This window comes from Lepeophtheirus salmonis, chromosome 2, assembly GCF_016086655.4.
Source record: "Lepeophtheirus salmonis chromosome 2, UVic_Lsal_1.4, whole genome shotgun sequence".
Lineage (NCBI taxonomy): Eukaryota > Metazoa > Arthropoda > Copepoda > Siphonostomatoida > Caligidae > Lepeophtheirus > Lepeophtheirus salmonis.
This window is the reverse complement of record NC_052132.2, coordinates 32,292,809-32,319,929: the sequence shown is the minus strand read 5'-3', so window position 1 is coordinate 32,319,929 and position 27,121 is coordinate 32,292,809. Positions and strand designations below refer to the sequence as shown.

Below are 27,121 nucleotides of genomic sequence, written 5' to 3'. Positions count from 1 at the left end.
AAAATCAGCGTCGCAAATACATTCAAGGGGCTTCATAATAGGATGTTAGACTATTCCTTATTTTGCTTGAAGTACAGTGAGATTACATTCTTTTGTGAACAATCATTGGAGACATCCAAACATTTTTTGTTCGAGTGTACGAGGATTTTTTATTAAGAGCGATTCAACTTTTTTATAAGTAAAACACTAACGGTCAAAGATCTTGCGAAAATTTATTTTTGAGTAAAAATTATAAGCATATAGATTTAGGTATGAAAATCGATTTTCTTTATCGTGACCACCACTAGGACGTTTATAGAAGTTTCATCGCTGAACCCAATTTTCAACTATTTTTTCCAATAATTTATGCATCAATTTTACGTTTGATATTTTATCTGGCTTATTGGTGTAGACCAATTACTTCATGTAACCCAAAGAAAATAATCTAAGGTGTTAAATAATACGATTGAGGTGGTCAATCCATTAATTCATTCATCAAAATAACGCACTCATCACATTTGCTTTGTAATAAATCGGTTGTAACATTTTGTTGTGTGACAAGTAGAACTGTCTTTGTTGAAACCACATGTTTGTCAAGTCTAAACCTTGCAATTGGTGCAATTACGATTTCAATTCACACTAACTTGGCATTAATCATCATCAACGAAAAAATATGTCCCAATGATCCCTCCAGCATGAAGTCCACACCATAAAGTAATTTTTTCGGGATGCAATGATGTCTTGTGAAGCACTTGTTGATTTTTACCTGACTAATAATGCATATTTTGCTTATTAATGAAGCCATTCAATTCTATTTTGAGTCCAACATGGAATTAAACTTCTAATTCCCCAAAAAATCCACAGCGTTACTGTCGTTTATTCATGAATACCCGCACTTAATACGTATATGTTCTATCCTCAAGAGAAATAAAGGATAATTATGTCATTTTTGAAAAGTAAAGAGTACTGTACATTCAGATTATCAACAACAAAAAATATTGCACCCGAGAAAATATTTATTATGTACAACTTTATTGATTTGACTATGGTAAAGTATTGTTATTCTAAATGTTCCATAAACCAATAATAATCTACTTAATACTCGTAATAGCTTCTGTCAGAATGACAATGATTTCAACAACTTTTTACGTATTTTTTAATAGCAAAGCAATAAATATTCTCTTATTTGGATTTTATATCCACTAAAAAACCAATCAAGAACATTTATCATAGTGTATGTAAACGCTTTACTTAGAAATGAAAACTTAAATGTTATTATATTAGGTTTAACTATGTATTCTAATTAAATATTCTTTATAGATGGTCTTTTTTATTAATACCTGGATTTAAAAATATATATATTTAAAGAAGAAAATAATATGTATATCAATGTTAAATGTATTATAAATGAATAAAAATTGAAGATAAATATTTGTATTGAAAATAGCTTCTTAGCACACAAAAATGTAGAAATCTGACGACAAAAACCATTTTTTTTAGCTCTCATCACTTTTCCTTCATTATAATCAATAAGTTTTTTATTTACGCGACATAGTCACTATAAGATAATATTCAGATGAGTTCAAGTCTTCTTTTAGTTTCATTTTGTACCATAATCATGTAAGTTAACTAAGTTTTTATTCAAAAACTATAAAATAACTTCACAATAAGGATTTGTCTTATCTTTAAGACCCTCCACTCAGTGTTTACGAAAAATTTAACAATATTCATACTCCTTACATATGGAAAAAGTATATTAACAATAAATATTGGGGGGTTAACCGGTTAAGTAAGTATATATTTTGGTTTCTAATTTCACGGAGTATTGCTTTCAAGCAGGATCTCGGGCTATACATTTTGCAGAATCTTAGGAAATCTTGACATTTTGTAAGTAAATAAAAAATTCACAAAAATTTAAGTATCTATTATAATCTTTTGTGAAGAATGAATAAACTAAGGACTAGTCTTATGAAAAGAAAATGAATGGAAAGGAACTACATGCCGGTCAAAAGAAAAATGATTCGAAAAATATCTACCTCAAATATGATTACACATCATCGATCAAAGAATTATTAAGGATGGAGCATATTTGTAGAAAGCAAGAAAAATTAAACAATCATCTTTTTCGACAAAAATCTCATCCCCTAACAATAAAATAAGTCAAATGATGTTCATAGAGAGAGAGTAAACAATTTCACACCTATTAGTAGTGATGTAAATCTGTTGTATTTTTTAGGTCACCTGTTCTTTTGGAATTGGTAATCTGACGAATTAATTTTCCTTTCTTCAGCCGTTGTCATTATTTATTTAACTCTTGAGAGTAATGAATTTCATTCTCTACTACATTTAATTATGTTCAAAACTTGATTGAAGATTCGTTTGTGCTCATAAAAGACAGAGAGTAACCTTGCGGATAAATTACAGAGTTATATTTATAGGTTCTAGCTGTACTCAAAGTATATAAAATTGAGGATCTATATCCGAGAGAAAATTGCCAATGTCTTTATTTATTTTCATCTCTGTTTCTGATTGTAAGTGATCTATTGAAACATACTTACAGCTAAACTGCTCTCCTACAAAACATTCTTCAAATTTGTCAGGATTACCATGTTGATTTACACACATACACACGATTTTCATCACTACTAAAATTTTATTTGGACTTCCAGTGTTCGATCTTTTTCCCATTTATAATTTTTGCAACAGTTTTATGTTAAGGAAATGAGAGAATTTCCTTAGAGTATTAACGATAGAGCAATGAGGCCTGCTTTTTTGAATTCCATAACCCTATTCAACTCGCAATAAAAACTCAAGGTGTAGTAAGTGATGAAAGGGCTTATTCTTTCGTGGAGCTCGGGGTTGATGCACAATGTGACCCGCAAGCTAAAAAAGTCAACTCAGTATGCAACTAACATTATACATATTATTTAAGCTTGTATGATAAAGTAGTAATATTCGGATTCCCGACTATTTTCCATTGTTGTAACATGCCAAAAAATACCGGAAATAAGATCTCCTGTGACCAAAGGAGATAAGCCCTAGTAAATACATGATACGAGAGTGGTCAGAATAGTTTCCAACCCAACAAAGATACAAGCCAATTTATCTGAATTTTTATATTATTTTTCAAGTGTCCTTGTAACTCAACATGTTTGTCGCAACGATGCTCCCAGCGAACCCGGCGAAATGGTATGTGGGATTTTTGTAGGCAAAATAATTGATCTCGAGACATTTTTTGTTATTGGCTCAATTACTCCGAGTTTGATTGACTTATATTTATGTATGCATCAAATTTTAATACAACAAGCCTTAATATGTCTGCTATTGTTAGAGTCTATTTAAAGGTTACGCCTTCAAAAACAAATATTTAATATCAGATGGATACCCGATTTTGTCCATTTTCAGAAATATATTCACATCAACTCACTCAAACGACATTTGACTCATTTGAGGTTGAAAACTTTGCAGTCTACTACCCTCGTATAGATATATTCACATTTAACTTAAAATTATAGGTTTCTCTTTTTTATTTTTTTTTTTTTTTTTGCTAAAATACTTTAGTTTTTAAATATGATGTATGTAGCTCACAATTGTAAGACATAAATATGTAGGTATATAAAGCTCTCATAAAAGGTAAATGCTTCACTTGCTTCATAAGGCATAATATAATATTTTTATTAGTTTTATAAGAGATTAAGTTACATTTTTATTTGCTTCATGAAAATCATTGTACAAGAAATGCCATATGTATATAGGTGAGAACGTGGTTAGTTGGCACATGGGATAGTTTGTGCTAAATCTCTTTCATAGAATGCCCCATATGATTGTTCCATTAGCTCTTTGAGGGTACTGAGCACACCCAAACCTAAGCTATGAATCATTTTCAGAAGTTACGACATGTATATGGGGGGAGAGGTTATTTAATGCACGAGGTAATCTGGAGTATTTCTAATAAGTATCTATGAGTTATAGCTCCATATACATAAAGTAAATTGCTTTCTATAGGAACAACCAGGGCGCGAACTTACGCATATTGAGCTGAAGACATTAATTTCTCCCGAGCAGACTGTCCATAAGCTACGTCGATTACTGTAATGTATTTCATATTTCCTTTCCCCTTGTTCTTATCTTCTTGTATTTTCTTTTATGTATCAAAGTACTGTATTTTACATAGTATAAATAGTCGTGTATTTTGTAAATAAATTAGAGTATGGTTGTGTATTATAAAGAACATGATCTTATAAATAAATGTTATATTATTTCTCCACGTGATTTCTTCTTCTCATGTCTCTCGGTCATCCTGGATCTCTCCAACTATAAATAAGTTTGTGTCTCTCCCTCGTCAAGACGCAACAATTACACTAGTTTTTTTTTTAAAGTTTGTTTCAAAAACGCTAAAACTGACACTGGTGACGTATCTTTTAGGGTGGGTAGTACACTCAATCCTGAGCCGTGACACATTTTCTAAATCTATTCCATCTGTGAAATTTGTATCATGTTCATTAAAAAATGTTCATGAAAGATTTAAAAGTTATTGAAAGGTGGGAGAAGTCCCCTTTATAAAATAAAAATATAAAATGTCTTATAGTTTAAAAGTCCATTGAGTTCATATATCTGACGATTGTAGTCTTCAGACCAGCAGGAAGAGAAGTCCTTTTTGATTTGCATGCATAAATTATCGTTACAGTCTTTGCTATTGTAGCCTCCATTTTAAAGTGCTTTTATCCTCTTATTGTAAGAGTAATGCATCATTCTGACGCCTTGAGGTTTACACCAAACATGTTGGTAATTATATTCTCCCTCATAGATGAGAGAGATCTTAGTCGATCACAAAAATAAAATAAATTGAACGAAGATTCTACAGCTTCTTTGCAGAAAAAAACATCCACGGTCCCTCTATTCCACTTGTATATATGGAGGATGTTGTTCACCTGTATCGAAACCTCTTCTGTCACCATGTAGTAAAGGAGTTTGAGTGTATTATTCCGGGGTGGAAAGATTCTTCTTCCATATTAAGGTTCTTTCAGCGCTTTGTCACCAACAAACTTGGTGGTGATTTTTTTTTCTTCGATCATTATTTTTTTTCATTTTTTATTTTCCACTGATCCAATTATTATAAAGAAGGGGATTGACAGCCTTGTTGTGGGATATTAGCAGCACAATCCAATGAATTGACCTTTGCATGAAGAATCCGATCAGCAGTGTTTCCTGTGAATATTTTCAGCTCACTATTGATGTTAGGGCTTGTTCTTTATAGTAATGATTCTCAGTTTTATCTCGTGAGTTATAGTTGAATGGTTCAACAGGACTTAAGGCAATGAGAATACCAAATATTGAACTATCCCAAGAAACTGCCATTCTATACAATAATATTTACCCAAGGTCTTTATTAATTTAAAACTTCATTCGGTCAGAAAATATTCGGTCCGAGAATCCATATCCAGTTGATCTTTCGAACGCCTATTTTATTCTTGATCCCCAAACGTCTTCGCTTTTCATGTATATTTTTAGACAACTAAAGTTTAGATTTTTCCAAAGTACTGTCAACTGAACCACGTCACTAGCTATTAAGTGATGTAATAAGGTGGTCATTGGAGATATACCACCGTTTATACCCCAGACAAGATATTTCTTGAGACAGTCAATTTTCCTGCATGTGCTTTTTGAAAATGATGTGTATCTCAAGAGATGGGTAATCTTAGGAATGACCAGTTTCTTCCCGATTCGGAGTTTTTCTAATTTTGTAATAATTAGCAAAGTGTATCTGTTGGCTTTCTTTGTAACTTTTTCAAAAAAAAATGTGTAGAAATGTCATTTCAAGTTGGCCGTTTAGGGAGGTGACAAAGTCTATTTTAGTCATGTTTATTTTCAACCCTGATGGTCGGCAACTTCATCCATAACGTTTTTTTTTAAAAATGAGATTTGGATTTTTGAGCGTTGTAATCCTATTGTGAAAATTGTGAGATCATCTACATATAAAAGAGTCTTAAATGATTTATCATTCATTTTTAGACCTTTCACGAAATGGCTCGAATCGTGTCTGCAGTAAAGATAGTTAATATCAATCGGAAACAACGAAGAAGCCAGAGGATCTCTTTGAAGGGATCTTTTAAGTGCAATAACTCTGTAGTTAACGGGGTTGAAATGATCCTTCCCCTTTTTGGGAATAAGTATACTGACACTAGTATTAATAAACTGAGGTACAACTCCAGTTTGAAAATTTTCATCTTAAACTTTTCCTAATGATTCGGATCATGGCTTATTGAAGGTTTTATAAAATGGTCCAGGAGATTTAAACTTTTTCTTGTAATCTACACTACTTATTTCATGTCATGAGATTGGGAGGTTCAGTTTCTTCATAATTGTTTTTGGCATTGGACTTGCTTTTGTTCTTCTATATGTCACTACATTGTTTTTGGTTTGTCTCCATTGAGTACAAAAGCAATATTCCGAAAAAAGAGTACATTTGTGACACTGAAACAGAGCAGTATAAAATGTGTGGGCTTCTTGTGTAATTCGTTCTGGGTCAGTTGTTACTTCTTCGGAAGTAAGCCGAAGGGATTTCATTTTTTCATAGATTTTTTAGAGCTTTCGAGTTGTTTGATTTGAAGTTTTCATTAGTGTTGCACTCCATTAGTTTGCTATGCATTCTGATGATAGAGCCTCTTGTTTGGTATTCTAATATAGATTCAATTTATCTTCGACACTGATATCATAGGTGCCTTGAGTCTCTTTTAAGAGTTCTTGTTTTTTAGAACTTGTCTTCCGATGGCTACTGCTGTTTCCATTCCTTTCTTCTTCAATATAGATTTTTGTAAAGCCAAGGACCTTGATCAAGTTTTGTAATAATTCGTCAATGATACTTTAAATTTCTAAACGAGTTAATTTCCAACTTAACCTTTAAGTATAACTGGAGTGAAGGAAAGAGGCATAGAGTGGAAAGATGTCTTAAGTGTATTCCAGTAGTACTTTGAATTATACTAATTTGCTTTGAAGTTAATCAGAAAGTTATTTTTGGGGTTAACTGATTGAAGTGTTAATTATTATTTTAATTAAATATTTTATGTCTTTTATGTTTCAAATTTAATTTTTTTAAATTAAGAATGAAGAATCAATTAGCATATTGTTTGCTATCCTGGCGCTAGATTTAAGGACAAGTTTATACAATTAGAAGAAAAAAAAAAATTATAAACCATTGAAAATAATGGATTTATTGTAACTAAACCTTGCTTTTTTCCCCTCCTATGACACATTTCAGAGAATAAACCTAAATGAATACGATATAGGTAGAGTCCAAGTAGGTCTGAAATATTTTGTATCAAGTCTTGAATCTTTGCTAACAACTCTAATTTCATAAATATCTCATCCTCATATTTCTTTCAATTCTCCTTTAAATCCCTTAGTAATAATATTTTTTGTCTTAAAACTTTTCTTGACTACATTATAAATTAGGTTTAATAAATCAAAACCACAACCAAAGTTTAAATTCTTAATTAGCAAAATTAATATTTTGCTCTTTATTAGGACTCAAATTGAGCTTTTTCTCTGTATATAAGATACTATTAATAACAAAAGTCCCTAAAAACTTACTTAAAAATGGAAAGAAAGAATAATCCCGCATATATCCCCAGGTCCTGCTACTGCTTAAAGTGGCCCTAGTCACTCCTAGAGTAGTAAATATAAGTATGTAGTTATAACTAATTGGTGCAACAAAATCTAGCCAATGACAGATAAAAAGTCCTCAAAAGACAGACTTGAATCCAAGTCTACCTACTAAATATTGTGAGTTAGCTTGGTTCTCATAAAATAATTTTGAAAATAGCACGTGCTATAATTTAATCGACAGAAAACTTTGGTATTCTGAAATAAAAGTACGTTTTTATTTATGATGGACAAGGAATGTAATTCAATAGTTGCAAAATATGAAAGCTCTTTTTTATAAAAGCCTAACATTACTAGACTTTATTTATTCTTTATTTTGCTTGAAGGAGAGAAACTACATAGTTATACTGTCCTAAAATATATTTTTTTGGCATATAAACAAGTTTCATGTGAGGCATTATTATTTTTGCAGGCGATCCTCCCAACCCTGAACCTTTGGTAACAATCACAGAGATTGAGGTCCGCACTTTTGGCTGGCCAATAGAATGGGTGCCAAAAATCCGGACATTTTGTCCAAAAACTCTTATACAGTGTTGTTGTAATGAGCAGGTCTTGAGTCCTGCTGGAATATATATATGGCTTCCCATCATTGACCTTATTCATTCATGGGATGACTATGTCCTTGAAGACGTCTACGTTCCTTGGTCACATTTTGGCCCTTTTTAAAGAAGTGGGGGGCAGGGGGTTGTAACATGCTCCTCCATGCTGATGATCTCCACAGCAATAACCGAAGCACATTTTTTTGCTTTCATGACCTGTTGGACTTTATTAAGGTCCTGAAAGATCTATCTATCATTTCTACGGTTATGCTTGGTGTTAACGGTGGAGACTTTCTCGTCCGAAAAAAACCCACGTAACCACCTCTTCATTTGGTTAATAAAAATCTTCCCTTCCTTCATTTTGTCTCCCTTATTCTGCTCTGTTAGCAGATGCTTTGAGGATTTTATCCCAGACATGTAACCCAGGTTAATCCTGGTGACATTTTTAATGGTGTGTTTGGTCATGTTAATGTATTTGGCCAGCCTAGCCATTGGCATGTCAATTGTTTGTTTCAAGCCACCTATGAACCCTTTAGTTGATTTTATCAGATCTTGTTGAATGATCTATTCCCTCAGTCTTTTCCTCCTCATCGAAGGACTTAATCACATCATAAACTGTTGATTTTGGATATTTGAAAAAAAGAAAGGAAATTATCTCCTGTGCTGAGTGTGGATGATGGAAATTCTCCTGAATTTTCATAACCAAATTTAGTTTGTCACAAGTTTTGAATTTTGTATCACATAAACTCTACAAGTATCATAATTAGACGTTAAACTTATTCCGGATTGACTTTGTCTACCCTGTATATATAGTTTAAACTTTTATTCAACTAAAACTGCAGACTTAGAACATATTATAAATTATTGTGCTCATTAACCATTGATGTTTAAATATGTGTCTTTAAACCTGTCATTAAAGAATGGTAACAATTTATTAAATTAAAAGATCAATTATGTTTTCAATAATAATAAGTCATCAATTATAATTTCCATTTTTGGCCCATAGGTATTTAAAAAAAGGTCAATACAAACTTCAAGAATAAATACTCCATATTTAATATTTAAAGTAAAGTAGTTTTATAAGTGACAGCAGGTATTGTTATTGATGTAGCTGCGTAATAATGGCATACCATGTCTATATTTTAAATTATTTTCATCAGAAAACTGATGGTTGAAATGTCGTTCCGTGTATGAAAACTCCTATAGATATCAGCTTATATTGTGTTTTTTTTAAGTGAATTAGTTTTGTCTGGTTCTTCACCAGGTTTCTGGATGCTTATATACCTGTCTGTCAAGCCGAAATAAATTTTCTTGTAAAAAAATAAATATTGCCTTCAAGGTGTTGAGGAGACATTTTGAACTGACAGATCATTTCTCCTATGTATTGTCATTAAACTAATATTTGCTTCCTTCTAGCTTTTGACTTATCTCAAATACCAACTTTCATTACCTTATTTAAGGTTGTTCCTGATATACTTCGGTCACTAATCCTCTCTCTGATTGTACGAGGTAGAATTTGTACCATTCTACCTAAAATGGCCTTAATGACAGCCATTTTAAGAATACTCCTTTTTCTTGCTAGGTCAGGCTTTTTAAAAGTTTTTCAACGAATTCTATAGCGGGTTATTATTTAGTAAACTTACATTGTGTTGGACAAATCCCTGATGATATTCATTTTGGCGATTTTGTGGATCGAAATAATAGCTTTTTATAATAGAACCTCAAGCTACATCCTTTTTTAATAGAAAAGTACTTTCTTTTTTGTCGAGAAAACTAACAAAAAATGCCGACATCAAAATTAAAAAAAACAAAACAATGGAAGATAGGTAAAATAAAAATTGGTTGATCATTTTTTTCAAAAGATGATATTAAAATTTGAAATCAATCATTATCACCAAATCGCATCAAAATCCACCTGTTTCCAGTAATTAAACTATTATACCTAAAATATGGATTATAGGGTAAATAAAAATGACCTTTTAGGATAGTCGACTGGCATAAAAATCTTAATCCATGACCCTCTCCTATCCAAGAATATGGAATGAATAATAGGTATGGTTACGTGACTGTTTCTCACCCTTGTCTATTACTTGTATGATCAGTTTAAGAAAACACCTTTGTAAAGAAAATTAACAAAGGACTCATTGTGAAAAATGACACATTTTGTAAAACTTTTATGAGTAATGCAATACTTTTTAAATACTACTAAATGTCTATATGTTCATTGAAATTTGTTTTATCTGTATTCCAATAATTATAAGCATTTCACTCTCATAATAGTACAAAAACACTTGAACTATTTTTAATAAAATATTAATTTAATTTCTTATAAGGAAAATATAATAAAGAACTATTGAGCCTTTTACAATATTAGAGTGGAAAACATCTTTTATCCTCTCAATAATAACACAGAAGTTAGAAAAGAAGTTTCTATTAGCAATTGCTTCTTAGAAAGCGCACTCTTTCCGATACGTAGAAGAAGAGAAAATAAAATAAAAAGCAAAGAATATAGTATAAGCATCAAGGTTACGCACACTCACAAAAAAAAAACTGCCTTCTTCTCAGTCATGAAACCTCCTTGCGAAATGGAGATTCACTAAGGGCAAATAAGTTTATATACGAATTGACAAAATACACAAAAGACCAACAACAACAACAACAGAAAGTTAGATGTGAATAAGTAAAATTACGTGAATATGTCTCGACTACGACGAGGCCATCGTCTACACTCCATCCCTGGATTCGACGAAAAAGACTTTTCTAGGTGAGACTCAGAGTAAGAGGGAAAACACGGAGTAAAGAAAGAAACTTTTCATCTCTTGCTTTTTTTTTTTTTTAAACCTGAAGCTCTCCGTTGGTTACGTGTTTATTTATTTGAGTTTTCACCGGTCGTGTATGGACAGAGAAAAAAAAAAATAGAGTCTCAGTTATGAGTTACCCACTTTAATAATAGTGTAGCATATAAAAAAAAAAAATACATGACTTGGAAGAGGGCCTCAAAGCTACTTTTGTACGTGTGTGTGTATCAGCGATAGTTGTTATAATGTTATTATACTCCAACACCGAAAGGGATTTTTTTTTCTATTTGGGACTTGAAAACCAATTAGCTAACCAATACATTCATCAGTAGTTAATACTTAAAGAACCAATTATTTTGTGTATTTTATTTCCATAACATCGAAAATTCAACTTTTTTAACCAAAAGCGTTATTATCTTAGTTGCCTTCATCACAACTATTTTCATAACATGATTGAACTAATACTATTTATAAGCTATAACAACGAATTTTTTTTTCGTTAGTAGATACAATCCTAGACTATCAATAAATTTCATTTATCTCAAATTAACCCTTCAAAAAACAGTAAAAATATGCTCAAAAAAGCCCAAATATGACCAAACCTACCACTGTATAACTTCCTCTAAACTGTAACAAGATTTTTAGGAATGATACCATCCAAATTTTTCTGAAGAAAAATTTGGATTAATTTATTAAAGGACTAGATTGAATAGTAGGACTTTGTGCAAGTGTATTATCTTTTTTTTAATAAATGATTAATAATTTAAAAAAAAAATGACAATAAATGCTTATAAAAGTCATGCCATATCAAAGGTCAAGCATATTTAATAAGGATGGAAAAACTTTTCAAAAGAGTCATGTTTGTGCTTTCAATAGTTGACCCATTAAAAACTTTAAATCTAATATTTTTCCTTCAAAAATTGTACAGTTTTTTTTTCAACAATTAAAAAAAAATTAATCTTCTATATTACAAATATAAAATAACAAGAATAATTGGGAATTTCATCATGGGTTACCGAATTATATTAAACTGCATATAATTGACATATTTAATCAGTTGTTCAATATAAAAAGATTGGGTTTAGTTTACATAAATATGAGGGAACAGCGGGTTCATTAAATTTATGGAAGATTTATTAGCTGAAGGAAAGTTTAGCTATTATTTCCACACCCATAATTTTTTTTAGTTAACATTTACGTCTTTGGAAAAAAATGCCTATTTAAAAGTAGGATATTTAGATTAAAAGTTCATAAATCTATCATGGCCTTAAAAATGTAGACTTATAAACTTTAAAATATCATTATTAGCAAATTGCTTTCAAACATCAACACGAAAATAGTCATTATAAAAATTGCTTTCATCACAAAAAGTTCAGAACATCAATGAACTAATACTATGTATAAACATTAATAAAAAGATAAATTTATTTAGAAGTTTTCATTATATCTCAGTCTGAAGGCATTTGTCGACAAATCATATTCTCACCAATTTATAATACAAAATGAATTAAAGAGAAACAAACACAAATTGATACCCAGTCCCATCTAATAGTTTCTACTCATGTTTTGAATATTAATTTATAAATCTAAATTAAAATAATATTGATTTTATATTTAGATTAATTATCTGTTGGATATTTGCAGATTTTCTCGAATTGATCATAATTTGACGAAATACAAGTTAGAAAATGAGTCGCGCATTGAGAATGAATTCTTGGAGTACATCCGTAATAATGATTTTAGTTCCATGGAAACTTTTGCACAGGATCCTACCAAAACAGTTACGGTTTCACAAAATTGGGACTTTGTTCGGTTATGTGTAAATAAGGTCGTTGAGTCTGGAGATACAAAATTGCTCAGGTAAGAGAAGGATTTTATTACTAAAATTAAAAATTTATTTATAACTGGTTAATTCATATTTATAAAATCCTGAACAATATCTTCACATATTAAAATTATGTATTGATTATAAAAGTATTTTTTTGTTTGATTAAATTGAAATCTAACTTTTAATTCGTTTTTGAATAACTTATTTGCCAACAAATATATGAAATAAGAATATTTGCTAATTGCTCTTGGCTACTTTTACTGTACGAAACGTTTTGATGAATTGTTTTGTTGAAATACATCTGAATAAAAATGTTTGCATTTGAAGCATAATCAACCTGAAAATGATATCATCCCGTTATTTTATATTGATGTTATATTTCGCAGTAGTTTAAAGTGCAAAGTAGTGTTTTTCCAGGGACATATATTTACAGGGATTTAAGTATGTGGCTTTTATACCCACAAAAAAATTTCAAAAAACAAATTGTATTAAGCTATTTTATAATTATAGCAATTCATTAAATGAAAAGATGAGTACTAAATATTTAGGATTCATTTAACGTTTTTAGCAATTTATACTACAGTATTGTGCGTATCCATGATGCCCAACAAAGGATTTATAACAAATATATCTAGAGTGGGCACTCGATAGAGTGCATAACTTCAGCCTTAAATCAAATTGAGTTATGTATCTCAATTTTTTCATAAATTTTTTACATTTTTGTGTTACCTTGACCTATAAAGGTACTATAAAGTTTGATCAAAATCTATCCGTGACCTTTATCATCATCCTAGTGACTAAGAAACGAACAGAAGGAAAAACATTTCCTTTGGGTCCTTTGTTGCAGAGGTATAAAAGAATAGTTAAATCAAAACATCTCTTTTAAACGTAAACATTTCACGAATATATGGATAAGAATAGTTTATTCCAAGTAGGAGAGAGTGGTACAGGTTGACTTACTTGTCACTTTTTGACAAATTACTCAGATTGTAGAAGTATTATTGATTTATGAGATTATTTTTGCAATGTTCAAGACAATATGCGACTTTAGGTATACCCATTTTTATTTTGGCGATTTTTCGAGCCAACTTACCCCGTCGATTTTTATATCCCAAATTGATATTTAAGATTAAGGGGATTTTAGATTTTTCTTTCGTAGATTTTTTCCTCCTAGCTAGCGTCAACCAACTTGCCTCCCCTCAGTGTCTCTTTGACTAAAATACTAATATTTCAAAAAAAACCAACTTAATTGATTAATGCCATCAACCTCTTAAATCAGCTACAAATAATAATGTTTTCAAAGAAATAAATAGGCCATAAAAATTAAAGCTACTAATATAGCTTTAGAAAAAATATTTCAGAGGCTCTAAATTAAGAAAATGAGTATTAACGTAGGTGTGTGCATTACTTGAAAGAACCTTGGCTAATACAACATTAAAATAAGTGGTTATTTAAAAAAAATATTTGAGTAAAACTCGCACAAACTTACTGGAAACTGCAGAAGGCCAACTTTTCACTCGACATGAGTTATTTTTTCTTTATTATTTAGAAATAGAAATACTACATTTAATAGCTTTCTAAATAAGACCTGTAACATATTTTTTTTTTTTTTTGAAATTGTTTGAATATTCCATTCAAAAAATAAGTCATACGAATTTGCTATAATAACCGCAACGATACTTTGATGTACTTTTGGTACATGACTGATTACATGTAGAAGAGACCAGGGACAGTTAAAAAAACTAGAACTATAAAGTCGGCATCATAGTTGTATAATCTAATGCTGATTATTGTGAGAATTTTTTTTTTTTTTAAGAAAAGTTAGTAAAAATTATCGTAATTTTATTTTTACAATAAATATATCACTTCCTTGGGTAATAAACTATTGGGCAAGGTCGAACATAATATTGGATAAAGAATCTTCTGCAGTCCCATATCTTCCCTCAATAAAAGGTATTCATCCAAATGACTTCAAAATTCAACTCCCCACATTGACAATGCTTCAAGGGGAATAGTTTCGTTAATCCAGTTTTACTTAATGTTGGTATGAACACCTGTTAGGGGATCCCCAACGATTATTTATGCTTGAAAACGAAATGTTGATAATTTCCCAAAATGATGAGTAGGAGTGAAGTGACTCAAACTCTGAGAGACTCCATACGATACTTAGACAGTTCTAATTCGGAGAGAGATTTAACCATCAATCAAATATGAATTGGAAGTATCCATGGGATAAATCACATTGTCCTGCCAAAGTGGATCCGTTATATTCCTTCCCAAGATAGAGTTTGATGCACTAATATACACGTGGTCCCTTTTATTAATTATTAATATGATGATGTGAGGCGTGAGGTAGTTGAATGTACTGTAGGTCTCTTCCTCCTTTTCTTCTTTCTGATCAAAAGCTATTTGAATAATTTTCTCTTGGGTATCTAGCTATTTATTTGACTATTTAGTGAGCTATTTATTATTTTGTTCAACTGAAAACACTGTGTCTGTCCAATAATGTGAATTTGTCAATTATTTTATTCATATTATCAGACAGCGATTATATCGCAAATAATATGACAAAAATCCAGCATATAAATAAAATACTATTGTCAAAACTCATATTGAACTCAAACATGGGAATTTTGTTCTAATATAACCAAATGGAGAGGAAATATCTTCATACTATCACACACCATACAATATAGAAGTGTTGAATTTTAACTACTAATAATTAGAACCTCAAACTTAAAACTTTTGTTTCTCAAAAACTATTCCATCAATCGATTCGAAATTTTACAGAATTATTTAAAAAAGTTCTGGTGATTACATAACAATTTCCTTTGATATTCTTGATTGAAGTATTAAATAATTGTTGAGACTTAACCGTTAAGTGTCCAACAGTATGAAACATCCGACCATGCATAACTAACCATATACAATATCAGAAAAAATATTGTCAAATAAAAAAAATATGACTTTATTAATATTAATATTATTGATGCCCATTTTTTTAAATATAGATATATTTCATCTCAATGTAACTGTACTGACTACAAGAAAATAAATAAAAATGGGTATAAGAGTGGCAACATTTATAGAGGCTCATTCATGGGGATGATCTTCTTCTTTTGAACTTTTTATGACAGGTGTTGCTGGCGTGTCAAAAAGTTTTTTAAAATTGTTATATCCATTATAAAGCAAAGTTACTTGTTCAAATAATTGATTGACAGCAGACCAAACACAAGACAGCTCTTCAGTAGGTATATGGGTTTCATTCGTCCGTCTATTTTACAAATTATATATATCTTTTAATTTGAATCAATAGGTTTCTTCAAATAGCCACCTTTTTGCTCCTTTGACAGGACCGAAAAAAAAGTCTACTACTTTTCCTGCAGATGTAAACTCCCAAAATTTGTGGCCCAAGGCCTATAATAATCCATTCTCTTCATACAATCCGTAAAAATATGTAAATGTGTCTAAGTTAATCACATTGAAAGGACCATAACTTTTCCTCCGGCAATTTTCCGAAAAAATGGTTACACAATCAACACTTGTGAATTTCTACACCTCCATACCTAACATTTCTTAAAGACGTATAAATTTCCTCTCCCTCTTTCTCCCTCAAGCCGACACATTGAATTTAAAAATAAAAGAACACAATTAAATTTTAAAATTGTAGAAACTTTTTGTAAAGTTGATTTGAAATGCAGCGCCTTGCATTGATGGAGGTAGGCTTAGGTTAAAAGATGCATTGCTTTCGTCTATTAATGGGGATTAAACTGATTAAATAACGGTCCATCTACTAATTTAAACATTTGTATAACTTTCCTACTTGTTTACAGTATAGTTTTTCTTGTTATATTGTTACTAATTGGTATTATATTTGTGTCAACTAATGTACTCTTTTTTTTTTTGTAAATTTTAATGAGATGTTCAATTATATTAGAATCTTTATAATATGATCTAAATCTAATCTATAATATCTATTAATTACGTACAGTTTGTAATTCCGTACGAATATAACAAAACAAGACAATATTGCAGGCATGTACATATAGAGTACATTTACAGGGTGCTCTCTCTATATGGTGCACCCTGATGTAAGTCCTAAAAATATGTTGTTGTTTTTTAAATAAGAAGTAATAATATAATTGCTACTGTATATAGTGTATATTATAAACTTATTTCGATCTATGAATGAACAATGTGGGCTTATTAATTAAATATTGCAGGCATGTGCAGGGATATAAGGAGACTGTTTCTGTCTGATTTTATTATTGGTATCTAATGTAAATATATCCTAATTCATATGCATTTTTTGCTGTATATGTTAAGATTTGAATTAAGTATAAGCACCGGTATGTCGCGATGAATTTTGTTTGATTTTATTAGTGAAGGTCTAGAGACTAAACTACTCATAAGTTAATTCCCCCCCTCAAACTGTAATTATGATTTTTTCATATTGAGGACAGAACACATATGAATTGATATGAGCAAAGGTGAAAATCTAAGAATGGGCATGTTAAGAAAACCGTAAAATCAATCTGTTAACCCTGACAATTTAAAGAATGTTTAGAGCAGATAAAGAATAATGATCATGACGTTTCATTAGATCAGCTACAATCAGCTGTGAGACGAGAAGAAGGGAAAAAGTATATAAATATGAAAATTTACTGGAATTACTCAAATGCCATCCCCATTTCTACTCTAAGTCCAACAAAGACTTACTCCGCAACAAATCCTCATGATTATGCTCCGTCTTTTATGAGCACAAACGAACGTTCAATCAGGTGTTAAATATAATTGAATCTATTTAGGAAAGGATGTTCACAACACAGAAATTAAATAATAATGACATCTTTTAAGGAAAAGAAAATTCCTTCTTTATACTACCAATTACAAATTAACGGGCCAGATTCAAGACACACCGGATTTACACCATCGGATATAAGGATAGAGTATTGATATATGTATTGAGGAGTTTCGTGTGATTGTGCTCATGAAAATTGATGAGTAACACTGAGGATTTTACTGTTAAAATAAACAAAAATCCTTCCTGTGAGAGCGTAACAACTTCCACACGTGAGACCATGTCCAATCAGGAAACAAAGAGGATCTTGCAGCCCTATTATTACAGAAAAATTTGTCTTTTAGTTGATGACTAATTACTCCTGGTAATGCCGTGTACTACTTCTGGTTATATAGGTATATATTAATATTAGTCAACTTTTCTTTGATATATTGGATAAAAACTGTTATTGAGGAATAAAAGTAGATTTTTTGAATCGATATATTTTTGTTATAATGTAGGCAATTTTTTAATGTTTATTTTATTATTTACTTCATTATAATTATTAATATTTTTTTTTTACTATCAGTTGATATAACTTTAAAAAAACTCAGAAATCCCTTTATTGAGAAAAAGTTGAGATATTGAACGTTCGCTACAAATGAAGCAGTTGCAATTTGCATTCCTTGCATAATATATTCTTTTTTATAGTTAGTATAACTTTAAAGTATATCAAAAAATTAGCTGATATATATAAGTATCTTGTGTTTAAATTTGGTGAATCTAAATAAAAACAAACTTTGAGACATTGAACCCAAAACCAAAGATTGCAATTGCCAGCGGTCTCGCGCTATGATATAATAATAATAATTTCAAAAGTTTGATTATATAAGTAATGAACTGCGCAATATTTTCTATTCCTAATGTAATGGTGGACAATTATGAGCCCTTCAAAAGAACTTGAATATTTTTATGTCTAGACAATGCATCAAGTTATGAAAGGACTATGACAATAATTAGCAAAATTGCATTGTAATGCAATTTATTGCACATATTTATCAATATACACATGTTTATGCAGAGATAATCATTCAACTCACTGACTTTCATAAATATATTGGCAAGGACTGTTTTTAAACAATTTGTCATACGCATAGTTAAACCTAAATGTAATGTTGCTTGTGGAGTAATGGTGCAAAAATATGTTCAATAAAGGCAATATCAAAAACAAGGCTACCACATTCTATGCTTTTATTTAAGCTGTTATTGTAATAATTATTGGGCTTTTGGAATTGGTAATCTGAAGAATTAATATTATTTTCCTTAGCTGAGGAATTATTGCTAAGTTATCTTTTATATTAATAGAGCAAAATGTATCTTTTAGTTGGAGTCTAACAATCCCGGATACTTCTGCTGTTAAATAATACTGAAGCACCCATGGTGTCTTGAAAAGAGAGTCTAATAAACGTGCTCTCTTGTGCTGAGATGCCCCGCAAATAGTACTCCAAGTCGCTCAGATAGATCTAGGATGCCATGTGATCATTCATTTTAATCAAGGATTCCATTGATTTATTATCAGTTATTACCCCATAACGATCTCGAGTCCTCCTTCCAGGTGTTCCCTACACAAACCGCATCAGACCCCTTGAAAGCCTTGGCAACATTGTAAACAGCTGTTTTTGGCTGTTTTATAAATTTATAAACTCCTGGAGCGTACGTTCGGCACAGAGGCACATAATAATGGGCACACGGTGTTTGTATTCGAATAAACAATACAATGAAAACTGACGAATCTGTTGCAAACGTTCCCTTTGTAACGAACGTTACAATATCTCAAATTTATCCTCCATGAGTTAATTCTTAATTTTGATAGAATTATATCAATTGATGCAAAAGAATCAATAGTTCAAATGATAAAAGTTACAGCAAAAACCATGACATACTGAAATACTTTAAAAATATTATATCTCCAAAAAATGACTTCAGTATTATAACATATTGTTATATTGTCGTGATATAAATTTTGCAATGGTCGTTTTTTATATGTTCGACAAAAAGGAACTGTTTCAACTATGTCCCTGGTTAACCCTACTTTATAATCGCCTGTTTTCAGAGGATATATTTAAGTAGGTCTCAAATTAAGAAAATTCTTTGATTTTGAATCTAAGTCTCCGAAATATGGACTAAACTCCAAGTACAATACAACCTCTTTTATAACATGTACAAGGCACTTTTATATTACATATTTCTGTTGAGAGGTTACATATACTAGATGCTAAATGATCAAAGTTAGTTTCCTACAGTAATTTTGTTTGTTTTTTCATTTATTTATTATCTGTACGAGTAATGAACATGGATATGAAAAATGATAAAAAATCTTTAAAAAAGTTTTTTCATCTTCGATTTATTCATTCATTCTCAGATATTATGTATAAAATATATACCTATAACTTAATTTAGGTTATTGAAAAATAGGTTTACCATTCATGATAATTTATTATCCACTAAAAGGTAATATTAGTTCGGTTTCCAGAATACATGCAAAATATATATATATGTACATACAAATTAATCTTTTAGAGGATTACATTGGTCAGAATATCTTTACATGAGTATTGAGTATATGAGATAAAAATTGGCTACATTTTTTAGTACTTCACTGAGGAGTTTAGCCATTTCTACTTTCAAATGGATATTTTAGTAATATAATACTTTATTTGGGCTTAGTAGTTGTAATATATGATATTTATAGCGGTAGTTCCAGGCATTGTGCAGAGTAATTAGGCACTGGCTAAAGCACAAATTTTTCTTTAAAATATAGAAAATAACTTCCCACGAAATCGTCAGTGTTATCCTATGTTTTTCATGAACATACTCCAACGCAACTACTCAATACAATATTTCATATATCAATTTATATGCCTTGTTTCTTCCTCAAGAATAATAATAAGAGTTTGAGTGGGGAAAATTAATATGGTTGGAGAACTTTCATCTAACAGAGGGCTCACAAAAAATAAAAACAAACAAAATTCAATTTAAATTACCAGCTTTTATATCTTTACATATACGCATATGATTTATGATATACATCAGAGACCAATAACAAAAACAAATAGATACAGTGCTCTTGTTATGCCTACAATATTTCCTAAATTCGACTAAATTGGTATTTCATAAATCAAAATTTGTTTATAATGTACATCAATGATACTTATGACTTGTTGTCATACATTCCTATATACATTTCGAACGACAGAAAGGGCAAATTTGGCTTTTTAATAATGTAGATATACATATAAGCGTCAGTAAACAAATTAAACACTTTTTTACCAATATACTTTGTGCCTATGAATAATAGTTGAAGAAAAGAATAGTAAAATTTGTAAATTGTAAAGAATATATTATTTCCAAATGTAATAAATTATTATAAAAATGTATATCATAAGTAACTTGGCCACACTAACCCAATTACCCATAAAAATTCATACCTGCTAAAATAGGCCTATTTAATCGACTCTTTTAATAATAATAATATTAGAACAACATTAATGTGGATTTGAGATTTTCGTAACTAATGTAATCAGTTGCCTTAATGTTTTACACAATATTTAGTGAGGAAAATCCAAAGCTCTTTATCCTATATCTTTGAAGATAAAAAAAATAATTGCCATCATCCATCAGGAAGATAAATGAACTGGAGCTATTCGTTGTTATACTTCAATGGTTGAAGCATTATAATATTTTATCTAATTTTTTTTTCATAACACATCAGCCTATTGTATTGGGGTTCCATGAATATACAAATAAAATATTTTCATGATAAATTTTTCTCCTCAAATTAATTAATATGTTTCTTATGAACTCTGATACGATAAAATGGACAAGCACACCCTCTTTCCAATCAAAACTGTCGAGGACCTTAAATTTATATATAAAAGGAACTCGACTTTTATTCAAAAATTTTGCATTACACCGTGGCATAATTTTCTTGAAATATAAACTTTTCTTTGAGCAATTATTACCCACATTTCAATATGTCTTCAGTCATAATAATCGTTTAAAATTAAATTGATTTTTGCTACTATACTAGCACAGTACATTTGCAGACAAAATGTACCAGAGGTTAAAATGTCTCTATATATCAATACGTTCTTTTTCATCATCATCATATATAAACTTCTGTCCGCGGCTGCTCTTTCCAAAGTGAGGTCGGAAACATTATATATATAGAACAAAAGGCAACTGTTGACTTGACCTCTCTCTTCAGTAAAGCGTGAGGAGCAGAAATGTCGTCCTATAGATCCTCTTTATTTAAGAGCTTTAAGAAAGAGCTTCCAGAAATTTATCACGGGGATAACTTCTCATTTTTGTTTTGAGGTAAACATAAATTTTTTACCCATAGATATATAAATAGCGAAACTCTAAAAAAATATTAATAATAAAGCTTCAAATGGCTTTTGAATTGGATTAAGGAATTTAAAACTAATGTTTTTGAATTAAGACTGCAGATCAACCAATATTCTAAGGTAATTTGAAGTGTGCAGGCTTTCTATTTCGAAAATTAGACCAAATGTCGACGTCTAAAGGTTACGTGGAAATGGTAGAAAGACTGGTGATCTGGTTGATGAGCCATGTTGATCTGAAAACACATTTATCTGATTGTCTACTAGGTATCGACTCAATTCGAATGACAATATGAATATGTTGGTCACCCATTTCACTATTCATGGGATTTCCATGAAAGTTCCTTATGACAACGCGATAATCAAGCAACATGGCGTACCTATCCACACAGCTAGCAATACTCAGGCCTTCTTTACGTGACGTGTGGATGAAGTTGATGTGCCCTTATACAGTCCGGAAACTAACCCATTGAAAAGGCCATTGGCCACATATCGAGGATAAGACTTGTTGTGTTTGATATCCTCGATTCCATTGCTTTCAATTTTGACTAAATAATAATTAAGATGTGTTCTGCATTTAGAAAGCAATTGGAGATAATAATTGTTGCTGAAGGGGAGAAGGGGTCTATTAACATATAAATTATTCATATATTTATAAAGTTTTTGTATAATCGTACATAGAAAAGTAAGGGGGTGGGGCAGGGCACGGAGGGAGGCATTTTCCCTGACAATAATTGAAGTTTAATAGATTCAATTTTTTATTCTTCTTTCTTTGGGGGGGGGGGGGGTAGAATACAACATTTTTAACGAAAATAAATATGTTGTGTCCCCTCAATTAGAGTTTCAGACGGCCCTGGATAGAGCTGATGTATTAATACACATACTTTCATATTTGCAGATGCGTTCTTCTGGTAATGACGGACACCAATCCAGATTCTTATGATGTGGGAGAGTATTTTATACTCGAAACAATTGGGAATGGGAACCCAAGTCTTGTAATTACAGTCCTCGAGTATTGGATGCTCAACCGAAGTGTAAGTATGGAATTATAGATATTATGTAACTTTTTTTTGGTAATTTAGAGTGGTCCATTTCCCAGGTAAGAAGTTTATTTTAAATATTTTTCTGATGGCACGATTTGAATTGTGTCTACACGCAACATCGACATTCAATTAGAAAAGGAAAATTTTGAGGTTATATTACGGTAGCTATGCAATGTTTCGACATAATTAGGTACCATTGGCCAAGGAAAGGCCTTTGAATACTACTGTTGTCTCCAGGCTAATGTTTTCGTATCGATTCTGGTACCAAATTTATTTTCTAAAAATATAAAAATTATGGATCATTCATGGTATGTTGCGTCGAACTTGGCCCTTGGAACTGAATTTCGAAACGGTCTTTTCTCTCCTTTTGTGAAGTGGGAAAAAAGAAAAAAACGGTTTTAAATTTATTGCATTTTTAAATGGTATTCTGTAATTACACCTCAGAAAAATAGACTTCAAAGGAAATCAAATGACTGTCCAGAAATGAAGTCCAAGAATGGATCAAACCTTACGTAGTTTCAAGTGTATCCCTTTAAAATTAAAAAAAAAAAAAAGGAGATTACGTCATTGATAGGCAAATATTTTTATTGCCAAATGACACTGCAAATACCCACTTCCATCCAATTTGTTATAATATCGTTTTAAAGGTGTGGGTACCCAGGTGCTACTATGCTGTTATAACTGAACCACAAAAATTAATAGACTTTTGGATTCAGCAATATGTGGAGTTAAGAGCTTTAAATCAGAAAAAATCGTCTATAGAAAAAGATAAATCGCCGAATACGAGTTGTGTGGATATGTTTATAGTAATATGTATGTTGGTGCCATGCTGTCCGGCACTGTCCCCTTGAATGGACATTCCCTTTTAATTTCTTCGTCAAACTATGTAATCTTTATTACTATAAGCCGTATTAAAGGGTTGTTTTCTGTTATATTATTGATGCTATGATGCTCTTGCCTCGTATTAATCTTCAATACATAAGTATTTTCCAATATTATTAGACCATCATGTCTAATGATGATTATAATTAATTGATAATGTAGAAGTGACTAGTACTTATTCTATTCGTATCATTGTTGTGGTTTTTTTAATTATTATACTAATTTTACTTCATATTTTGTCTCTGGTTTGAATTTCGATAGTATGTATAAATTCAAATTTTGGAGAAATGATTTCAAAAAATTTCATATAGAAAACAACCATTTAGTTCTTTTTTTTTTATTGTAATAAATATTACATGATTTCATTTAAAAAATCAAAGGAAACATCAATTTTGACACAAAATAAACCTCATTTATGTATATATCAAGACGAAATAGCATTGAGGTAAAATGGCTTTAAGCCAAGATTGTACCAATATCCGTATGGTAGTTCTAGTTGCTCAAAACCCGGAACCAACAAACTAGAGCTGATACAAAATATTATTGATTATAAAGTTTAATTCAAAATGTCCTTAACTCTTAGTGAGCATTCTTTTGATAACATGGTTATTGAATTGAACAAGTTAAAGAAATAAAAAACGTATTTACTTACATGATAAACAGTTTTACTATTATAATAATTAAGACTTTTAATTTGTATCCTTTTTTTTTACTATTATATATATATTTTGCACTCGTAAATACCAACAAAAATGCTATAAATTCTTATATAAATATAAAATATTAAGAAAAAAATAAATTCTTATTTTATAATCGTTTGAACAACATGAATTTGGAGTTTTAATACAATTTAATTTGTAATTATTTTAGTAAAAACTTTCAACAGAAGAAAATTGAATCCAAGAAATCAAAAAAGAATGACAAAGTAACGACTTTTAAAGAAAAAAGTTAATAAAATTCATTAAAGCTCGATTAAAAATTACTTAAACAAGGCATCCTTAAGATTATTTTTTTTTGTAAATAATCAGATTGAACGTTTCAAGAGAATACTGAAAAGTATTGGCAATTTAAAGAATAAGAAGTATTTAAATAAGCCTTGGGGATTGAAATATCACAGTTCAGGAATGGAAGATTAAAAAAATAATCATTTTTGACGTCTATGTGCGTATGTAATTACAGCTAGGTAGTAAACCATTTAAAGATATTCACTATTGACTAATTGGAAAAAAGTAAAGAAAGTGGGGGCTGTAGCCACCCATCAAGTTTGAACGGCTTATTGAAGCTAAACTAGAACCCTGCACAACTTAGTTGATTTCTCATTTTTAATAAGACAGGGGAATCTGTTTTTTATTGTTCCTTTGAGTGATACCAGAAATTTAAAAAACAATTACTTTAATGTTTTGAGTTTTGATTATTTGAAGTAGTATAATCCAATTTTTCCATATTCAAATTACGAGCGAGTTCTAGTAATTTTAAGAAAATTGTCCGATTAAAAGTAGTTGTTGTTTGGGTCCTCATTTAGGACCAAGGTCCGGAGTCCAGTCTAGTCTGATCCCTTCTATTCCCACTTGTCAATTCTTAAAAGATGGTAAAATTGACTCTTCGTGACGTTATACAGGGTGTTTTTACTCTTTTTTTTTATTATTCTGTTATATAATAAAGCAAATTATATAATTTAGTAAAAAATATAATATCTTCGTATTATACTGTATTATAATTTGAAAATATGAATATGATGTGTGCAATGATCTTAAAACATATCTCATACATCAAATTTGGATTAATAAACCATCAAAATTAGTAGGAAAATTTTTAAGGGCCGATATTTAAGTACCAGTCCGAATGACCGAGAAACCTAAGGACCAATAGGACCGATTTAAAGACTGGACTGGACACGAACACAACAATAATAAGGACTCACACAACACTATTTTGAAGTGAATTCCAGTTTTATTTTCAAGTAACAATAATGGCGTAATCCAACTTTACTTTTTGTCATATCTGACACATTCTACAAGGTGATTAAAGTATGAGAACATGTATTTCATATGCTAATAAATGTTATCAACACCTTCTTCCCCCAGAGTTATCAAAAATTCAACTCATAATAGAATATTTATATGAAAAACAGAACAAGAAGTAACCTTTATTTCTTCATCACTTCATCATTTTTCTGTTTGTATTTCAATGCTTAATGTACCAATTATAAAGAAGCTTTGCAGTTTGAAATTATTTAGAAGTCATTAGAGTCAATTAATGCAGTAATTGCTTTAAAAAGAAAAATGAATGCTTTTGAACAAAGCTTAATTGAAGATTGTATAATAATTATGTTTATCATTAAGATACATTCAAGTACTGATACAGTATTGTTGCAGGGAAAATAGTTTTGTTATTGAAATGATGATAAAGTATAACATACAAACAAATAATGAGATATAGTTTTAGGGCAAGGAACACTGGGAGCAAAATAGGATTGACCTTATAAAAAAAAAAGATCCTTTTGAAAATATAAATTTATTAAACAGAGAATGAAAATGCTTTGCTATAAAAGGGTTATATTATTTGTCTTACATTCGATGCATATTATTTCATTTAAAAATGCAGCTCAAACTATTTTTATAATTTGAAAAGGTAATTAAAAAAAATATATATCTTTAAAAATAAATATATAGGGACTCTTTATTTTTTTTTCTATAAAGTGAAAATATTTATTGAAAAAAGGAAATGAAGAAAAAGGCCTAGTACATATACGTTTGTCCTAGGCCCCACTCAGACTAAAATTGCTGTTCAGATACCATAAGTATGAAGTAAAAGTGTAAGCCCTTGTTTTGAGACGTCGAGAGCTTAAGTTTTCAAAATTCATAGCTACTTATTTTCGCTTCCTTTTCTTAACGAGATTTTTACAATAAGTCCCGAATTTTTTGGTCAATATTTATCAAAATTAGTGAATCATATTCGTTTGTGATGACCATGTTGGACTCAGAGTAGAATTGAGGATGGGACATCAGAGGAATAAATTTGTCATTCGTTTTAATTTATCAAGATAATCTATTATTCTCATAAATGGGAACGTTTGTTTTGCTTCTATAAACAATATAAATCAATTACTTTTTAGAAGATTCAAATGATCCTTATATATAAATATCTTTTATATTTTATGAATATATGTTATTAGTAGTGATGCAACGATTAAAAAAAAAAAAATAT

At 30.3% G+C, this 27,121-nt stretch overlaps 2 protein-coding genes across 6 annotated transcripts in view; one reads left to right on the top strand and one right to left on the bottom strand.

Moving 5' to 3' along the window:
* LOC121132200 (glutamate receptor ionotropic, kainate 2) overlaps positions 1-27,121 on the bottom strand; it is a 209,631-nt gene that overhangs the window by 148,106 nt on the left and 34,404 nt on the right. The gene's annotated exons all lie outside the window — the stretch shown is intronic.
* Positions 10,682-27,121, top strand: part of LOC121113661 (uncharacterized) — a 28,850-nt gene continuing 12,410 nt past the window's right edge. Inside the window, exons 1-3 of one of the 5 annotated variants that reach the window (XM_071886758.1) lie at positions 10,682-10,944; positions 12,623-12,838; positions 22,888-23,023. In XM_071886758.1, coding sequence (XP_071742859.1) covers positions 10,877-10,944; positions 12,623-12,838; positions 22,888-23,023 — 420 coding nt within the window. In that variant the 5' untranslated portion in view covers positions 10,682-10,876. Of the gene's footprint in view, positions 10,945-11,032; positions 11,191-12,622; positions 12,839-22,887; positions 23,024-27,121 lie in introns of those variants that run through there. The other 4 variants (XM_071886759.1, XM_040707502.2, XM_071886760.1 and 1 more) reach the window with 4 other exon arrangements.